Source organism: Anopheles bellator, chromosome 2, assembly GCF_943735745.2.
Source record: "Anopheles bellator chromosome 2, idAnoBellAS_SP24_06.2, whole genome shotgun sequence".
NCBI classification, from domain to species: Eukaryota; Metazoa; Arthropoda; class Insecta; order Diptera; family Culicidae; genus Anopheles; species Anopheles bellator.
In genome coordinates, this window is record NC_071286.1 from 7,862,065 (window position 1) to 7,870,359 (window position 8,295).

The 8,295-nt window shown below is 49.9% G+C and overlaps 1 protein-coding gene and 1 non-coding gene across 2 annotated transcripts; one reads left to right on the forward strand and one right to left on the reverse strand.

Moving 5' to 3' along the window:
- Positions 1–2,279: 2,279 nt before the first annotated feature.
- On the reverse strand, positions 2,280–2,361 carry Trnas-gcu (transfer RNA serine (anticodon GCU)). Its single transcript has one exon. It is a non-coding gene; the product is annotated as a tRNA-Ser (tRNA).
- A 2,464-nt stretch (positions 2,362–4,825) lies between these two features.
- On the forward strand, positions 4,826–7,575 carry LOC131208255 (uncharacterized). The gene is made up of 4 exons (XM_058200913.1): positions 4,826–5,322; positions 6,390–6,500; positions 6,574–7,059; positions 7,133–7,575. Exons 1-4 carry the CDS (start codon positions 5,134–5,136, stop codon positions 7,286–7,288), a joined length of 942 nt encoding a protein of 313 aa, XP_058056896.1. The 5' UTR covers positions 4,826–5,133; the 3' UTR covers positions 7,289–7,575.
- Positions 7,576–8,295: the final 720 nt, after the last annotated feature.

Genomic DNA, 8,295 nt, shown 5'->3' on the forward strand with positions numbered 1-8,295 from the left:
CTACCCGTGATCTTGTAGTCCGTTCTTCGCTGGCCGATGCACACCGATTTCCGCCGTGGCCACCACTACCCGCTGGTGATTATGATGGGTTTTCTTCGGGGCTGTTGTTGCTGTAGTTATTGCCGGTCGTCTCTGCCTTGGAAAAAAAACCCGTGGTTGGTGGTGTACCTTGTGCTGGTCGTCCTGGGCGGTTCACCCCTGTACCAACAGGTTGTCTGGGAGAAGAAGCTTTGGAAGCGCGGCATAAATCTTTAGACAAGATAGGGTAAATCACGCAAGAAAATCTTCTCGAGAGAATAATTTAAAAGACACGTTCATTCGGGCAATACATAGCAGTGATCCTAAAATTAGTTCTATGTCATTGGGTTATAGGCAGCGAAAAAACGATGAACTTAGTTTTCCGGATAAAGTAAAAGAATTTTTAATCATGGAGGAACACATTAATGACGATATTGCGATTGATCATGTATTTAACCAAGTAGATAATATCGATTTAAGGTTGGATGAAGACATGGACTAATAAGTATTCTATCAAACGTTTAAATAATTATTCCCCACTGTGTGTACAAATAGTATTCCCCACTGTGAATCGGTCCCATTTCGGTTTAGCTTTATCCACTCGCAGGCGGCACGGAATAGAATGCCGTCGTTTAAATTCAATTTCCACAAACAATTAACGATAAGCGCACCGCACCACCGTGGGGCCACTTTATTTTTCATTCGCCATCTCCGTCACTAGCTAACGGCTGCTACGATCTCGGTGGCCGCTTCCGTGGCGCTTCCGTCGTCGCCGATGACGAAAAGGAAGAACGTGACCAACAGGATTCCGGTGGCCATTAGGATGCCGACGACGAAGAAGCCGAGTGCAAGAACGGTCAGGGTCACAAGCAACACCGGTAGATGTCCCTTGCGGCGGAACAGCAGTTCCAGTTCGTCCAGGAACAGATCGTAGTCCATCGTGGATCGAGTCATTCTGCACCTCCTGCTGCACGTCGAGAAGGGCACCTCCCAAGGACGATCAATGGTCAACTGCGGCACCCGTAGCCCGTACTTTGAACGCGGAATGCGGCCACCGGATGTCACTGGTGCACCGCGGCGAGTGCACGAATGGTTCGGTGTGGACACAAAAGCAAAACCACAAAAAAACGGTAAACAAATCCCTTTCCTTTGCTGGTGTACAAATGCATGATTAGATTAGAAGTCTCGGACATCCTTTCATCTCACTCGGATCGGCGCGGCTCAGTTCGATTCTAGAACTCACTCTCAACCGGCTGCGGCCAATCTTTCGCTCTCTCTCTCTCTGGCGTCAATCTCTCACACTCCAGTCCGTTGTTATCGATAATCTCGTCACCTCTCGGCGGTAAATAGACGCCACGGCGATAACGCCGGTTTTGGGGAAGCAATCACGTTTTGGCGGCGCTTACGAAGCGCGCCATTTGAGACCCATCTCCAATTACGTCAATATCAGCGAAAGTATGTTGGGCGGTTGGGCAGAATTTTAATCACAAAATATTCCATTGTTTACCGGCGTCGAGAATCGGGCGCGTTCCGTTCTACGCGGGCTCATGGTGAATTAGCACACCCTTCGCGAAACCTTGAACCCCGGCGCTGGCAATGACAGTTAAATTGAGCATCAAACTTACGCTCCAATATTGATACCTTCCCCCGTTCGCAAACTGTTGATACAATAACAACATTCGGCTCGATACATTTGGTAGACACAGCCCACTTAACATTAACATCCCGGTCCCCGGTCCCTCGCATTATATTTACCGGGAGACCGATCCGGGAGCGTTTTGTTTGAATTTCACACGCAACAACCCGTCGTCTGGCGGTGCGTCTGTGTTACGCTTCGTCAAACAATAGGGCCACCGTTCGAGAAGTAGTGAAGGTAACGGAAATACCCGACAAGTCTCGAGGTGCCGAGAACGGGTTGTGGACTTTGTTTAGTTGGCTTTTCCAGGACAACGACCAATGGGGAAAAAAAATATTAAAGTTCTCGTCACTCACAGTGCATGAGTCACCAATCGAAAGTGAAGGCGCCTTTACAGCAACTTTTACTATAATAGCAAATCAATTGATCGTAAAATAAAACGATTGGTAATGTAACCTTAGGTTAACAGCGATCAAGAGTGATCATCATGAGTCACATACATTACTGTTTCAAAATTGTTACTACCATCCTTCCAATGTTGAATATCTTCACGACCAAGCAAAAACGGAACTGGCCGCTCTTCGTCTCTGCAACGCACAGTTTCTGCGCGGTCTGATTAAAAGATCGACGAGGATGGGATTCGAACCCACGCGTGCAGAGCACATTGGATTAGCAGTCCAACGCCTTAACCACTCGGCCACCTCGTCGCAGATGGAGATCGCAGGCTCACTCTCCAGGAGGCTGTTGGCCACGATCGACGCTGCCGCTGCCGCTACCTGATCGAGGACCGTCAGACCGTTTTTTGCTTTCTTCCTGCATTGTGCCCCATAAAGGCATCATAATCCGGTTGCGGTTGCGACATTCGCCGTCTTCCTTCCAGCACTGCTTAATAATTGTGAATGACGGCGTTGCTTAATTGTTCACCCCGTTCCCAAGCGGGGGCGGACTAAGGCGTGTGTCGAGCTCATTTTGTTTCCTTTTCGTTGTGTAAGACAAAACCCAAACAGTTGACCGAATCAGGGGGTTGCAGTGGGTGTAGCGACTTAATTGTTGGGTTTATTCAATTAAAATTCACCCACGAGCGAGTGAAACGACGATGCTTGACCGATGATGTCCGCCGCATCGCGCCGTGTGAAGAATGTGACCGAGAAATGGACGTCATAAGCCGTGCCAGGAAAGCAATCGTGCATGCTGCACGCCCGCTCGTCGGTACTCGGCCACTTGATGAATAAATAATTTAATTCAATTACTCTCTGTCTCTCTCTCTGGTGGTCAACTTTTCTGATTTTCATAACAATTAGCCATCAAAACTGGGACAAATATTGGGATCAAAACTAAAGACCGATAGAACAACAGGGACCTAAGCTGCCGGTCCCGGTGAGTCACTTGAGAACTCCACGCTTTGGTAATGTCCTCGAAATGGAAGAATGTGTCCTTGGCGAAGCATCATAAAAGCATAAAAATGACGGGTGGCCATCTCTCCGGCAAACCGGAACCGATTCATCTTCCCCGGCCCGCACGGCGGCGGAAAAACAAAACCTTCCGCCGCCCCAACGACGGAGGCCCGAGTGTGATTGCTTCCAAACCGATTCCATCGTCGCCGGGACAGAAATCTACTGCGTAGTTGTCTAGAATTTCCCCCCCGGATCGGGGACGAAGAACCGTACCCTAGTAGGGAGCAACTGAAAAACAACATCTCGGGGTGCGGAAAATTGGCGCCTTGGTGGCCGGTGGAACGGGGAGCTACCGGAGTGCTTCCGAGACGGGGACACGGCATAGAGAGCGCGCCAGACACGACGCAGTTTCACTTTCCGCACGCACGGCCACCGTGTGTCCATTGACCTTATTTTGTTCGCTCCTGCCTTCGCCACTCGAAATGACCCTGGGGAGAATCCTTCGGGCCCCGACCGGGCAAGGCAAGGCGGGCATTCCAGCACACACACGGCCATCGGAGCGAAACGGCCCAACCGTAAAGAAACTGTTGACTGCGCGGCAAAGGCTCGGCACCGCATTTTGCACCGTTTCCCCTGGGTGGACAAAAAGGCGCGCGAAACCACGGAGAGCGGATTGGTTCCGGACACATCGCCGAGTGAGCTCTGGCTCACTCACTTCTCACATCGCGCACCTCACTGCACGAGGGCTGTCCGAAAAGTATCGTGACATTTCCATTTCCGCTCGGACTACGAACGAGGCATTTCCGCAGGCTACGTATATCCGATCTTCGTTTTTTTAATTGCGTTAGGTTGCTACACATGTCAGTGACTTATGGTGAAAAGTTCGTCCATTTTAAGTAATCACTCAATTTTTGACAGCCGTTTGACTGTGCGCGTGTCTTGGCTCATCGTCGATTTTTCTCTACTCCGAAAAAAAGATGGCGCAGACTCTTTCTCAAATGTTTTGTGAAAAACAAAATTAGGAGCACAGACATATTCGAAATGTTAACTGTGTCTTATGAAGAAGCTATTAAGACGAAAATCAGTGCTCATCGGAGGTTCAACTTTTTTTAGAAGTCCTAGAAGATGTGGACGTCGAAAAACCATGTTTGGTCGAATGGGAACAGTTTTGCTTACAGTTTTCTTCGATTGCAGGGTCCTGTTGCATTGTAACTTGTTGCTAAAAGATAGAACAGTCAATAAAGAATACTTCCTGCAAGTTATGCGCAATTCGCCTGAAGCAATCCGACCCAAACGCCCGGATTTTTTGTGGCGTTATTTTGCGTTATTCATTTCACTTACTTATGGTGAAAAGTTCAGCCATTTTGAGTGGTTTTTGCACGAATTTTTGGCCAAAAGAACACATCAATGACGGCTGACAACGTATTCCCCAGTTCTGGCCCCTTGCGAATTTTTCTTGTTTCGGAAAATGAATGGGGCCGATGAATCTCGAGCAAATAAAGACCGAACCGGACTGAACAATATCATAAAACTTAATTTTTGAAGTGCTTCGAGGATTGGAGAAATCGCTGGCACAAGTGTATAAAGATTACTTTAAATGAAACAAAAGATGCATGAATAAACCATTTTTTTTAATCCAAAAGTCGCGAAAAGTTTCGAACAACCCCCGTACTCACTCGGCTCACTCCGGTCGGTCTCCGTAGCGGCGTTGTTGTGGCGGCGCGTACAAAAGCGGCGTCCGTGGCCAGACTCGCGCTTAGTCATACGCTATCGGTCGTCCGGGTCGGCAGTTGGTTAGTGATCACGCTCGGTTCTTGATAAGCTCGCTACTTCTGGAGGCACGTTTGGTCACCCATCCCGTTCGCGTTAACTAGCCTGGGGTCAATCGGATCATCCCCATTTGTGTTTGTGTGGGAATTGGTGCTCCGAATCGGCGTGTTCCCGTTGCGCATAGCAAGGGTTTAAACGGTGGTTAAACTTCGAAAAAACAGTGTAGCTTTCAGTGAGGGCCGTGAGAACCCTATCGAGTGGAGTGTAACGGGTAGCATTAAAAGCTTGTTGGCAGTGGCGTTCGACGTAGCAAGAATGGCCCAGCGACGATGCTCCACTCCAGACGCATCCCGGGTGCGTCTGCTTCCGGCCCTGGTGATGCTGGTTCTGCTGTGCGGCAATGTGCTCCAAGTGTGCGCCAATAATTCGATGGAAAGCCGCTCCGGTAACCCATCGCAGCACTGCACGGATCTGAACCCCCAGAATGGCCTAGACGTCGAGCAAGTGAGTTTTGGCAATTTTACTTCGCATGGTACTAGGTTTTTCTGTTAACACATTATCACCTCCACGCGGAATTCCGCTGGTCTCGGTGTCGGAACTGGTGGTTCGCGCGGAAGTTAAATTAACTCAATCACCCTTGCGCCCTGTGCCGATGTTACGCGTGGTCGGCCGGACGGCCTTTCCTCGATCGGCTGCTATTCGATGCCGATCCGACGGCTCAGCCGGCGTGGCCATGCATCAGCAGCGATTAATTGAGGACGGGTTATGTTTCGCGGACCAAACAGTGCGCCGTGTACCCTTCACGCGTAAGGTTAGGTTTCCCTCACGTTGCGATCATTCTGCCTGCGGTTCGTAAATGGCGGCCGAACGTTTGAATCGTTCGTTGTTCCATTCACGAAAAATCGGAAGCGATGCTCCATGACGTCTTCGGCGATCTTCGCCCCAATCGGGAGCCTTGTACGGTCGTGAAATAAGTTGGCACTCGGTAATTATGACGTCGCAGCAAGGGCCCCATAAATAACTATTTAGCCAGCCATGGCATGGTCGTCGTGCCAGGAATCGGAGCCGCCCAGTTATGGTGACCTTTTTTCGATTAAATTGACCCACCGGAGATGGGCGGAGAAGCTGGAAGGTGTCACTAAATTCAACCAGACGACCTCGTGGTGGCATGACGTATCGGAGTGATCGAAGCTAGGTATGACTCAGATATGGCTCAACGTTGGGAGCTTCTGTTAGGAGAGTTAACGATCTGCATTCTGGTGGAAAATGGTAGACAAAATTACGATGCCTGGTAATTGAAAAGATCATTCATCACGTTTCGCTCGGCACGTTAATTGACAGCAGTTAATTAATGGCCCCAACTAACAAATTTACATGTCAACCACTCGTCACCTTCATGCCGATGGGCCACGTTTGGGATGTTTCTTAACACGAGCGTGATTCATTGTTGTTTAAGAAAAACAAAGAAAAGTCTTTTAGACTTAACGTGTGCATAAAACCGAGGAACTCAAGTCTGTCTAGAAATGTCCTACTCTGACTCTGATCGTGTACCTTATTCCACCCCAATCCAGATAATGGGCATCTGGTACGGCAACGAAGTGATCACGCACGATGGTCGGGACGAAGGCGAAATGGTGTACCGGACGTGCGTCGTCATTCACCTGGCGGACGTGACCAACTCGGTAAGTGTTCCGGGCCTCGAAGGATCATCCGCACCCTCGAAGGCTAATGCCGTTCCATCGTTCCGCTCCGCAGACACCGTTGGCCCACGAGCAGCAGCAAGGCTCTACGCCGTACTTCAGCCGCTCCGGTTCCGCATCGCCCGGGTCCTCCAACTACGACACCCGGTTTGCCACGTCCTACGGCTACGGTGGTAGTGGTGGCCGGAGCAACACTGGTGGTAGTGGCTACAACAGCGGTACCGGTGGATACTACGACCAGGGCTACCAAAATCGTCCACTGCTGGCCCAGAGTATGCGCTACCTGAGGTTGATTTGGGACGAATCGGACCACACGCTGGAGTATACGCTGCGGTACAACAGCACGCGGCCTGGGTTCTGGATTACCTCATCGCCCCAGTCTGGGTCCATGATCCAGTTGCAGTATGTCCAGTTCACCGGCACCGTACAGGTTCTGAAGGCGATCAACAACCAGCTGGTGCTGACCTTCTGCCAGAGCCTGCCGGGTGGCCAACTGTTCACGATCGTCTTGTCGCGCGTCCCGATGGGTCTGGCACCGGAAGTAAGTGACACTCGTGGGGAGCCCGAGAAGCCTGACACCTAACTCCACGTCTCTCCCTCTCTCTCTCCGGCAGGAAATTCAAAGCATCCGCAATCTGCTGCGACGGCGCAGCCTTCCGTCCAGCTCGGTCCGTATGGTCTGCCAAAACGGAGCCTTCCGGGGTGACGTTTCACTTGGCGCGCTGCTACTGCTGGTCATCCTGTCGTCGGTGGTCAAGATGTTCCACTAAACCTTACCGCGTGTGTGTTTGTGTTCATTTGTGCTCATTCAGTTTTCATCCCTCTACTCGATGCCGGTGCCATGTCGCGCGATGCGCAGATTTGATGAGGGTCACTACTTTTCAGCCTTACCCTTAATGTGCCTCGTGCCTTCAGCCTGTTGTAAAACCGATTTTTCTTGTGCATCGTTGGTAGATTGCCGTGTGCTGAGCGTGTTCCTCCGTTTAAGTTATTCGACGCGATTTGCCTTATTTCGTCTTTCGGAAATAAAGTAATAGAATTTCGGTTTAAAAGTCAACCGTCAGTTTGTTCGGTAATTTAAAAATGCTTCTCCCGACCCAATTGATCAGGGCCAGACCACAGCTTAAGCTATTCACCCAGGAGGGAGTACGTTCCAGCAGGTTGGTAATAAAAGTGTTGACTTCGTGATCGACTCCGGGCCCGGCTTGGCTTCGAATTGACTACCACCTACCGAGAGCGGACCCAGTAAAACCCCTGCTGGTGCTGCTGCTGCTGCTGCGGGTTTAATTAAAAGAAAACGCGTAATCAAATTAGACGGCGGAAGTTAATTGAATTTTAGACCATAGGACAGGCCCGCTGCTGGAAAGTGTTTGATGTGCCTGTGTTAACATGCTGTTTAGGTCAAAAGGTGACCACTTCAACACCCCCGACTGGGTTTACTCCGACGATCAATAGTGTTTACCCTGTTGATGGAAGGAACACTTGTTTCAATTATGCTCTCGTTGACGTTGACGTCATTCGTAGTTCATAATGAGTCGGCTATAGATGACATTAGGAAAGTATTTCATGCGCTTTCAACGATTTCGGTTTGTTTGGGGTGGAGAACGAAGATCGTGATCGTGAGACCCCATGACGATCGGGGTAGAATTTAATTAGAAAAGGTCAAAAGTCAATTCCGGAGTCGATGGCGGGAGCTGCCGATTAAAGCAGATAATTATGGGTAATCATGTCGGGAGCCGAGAAAATGATGGTCGCTGTTATTAATTGAGTCATCGAC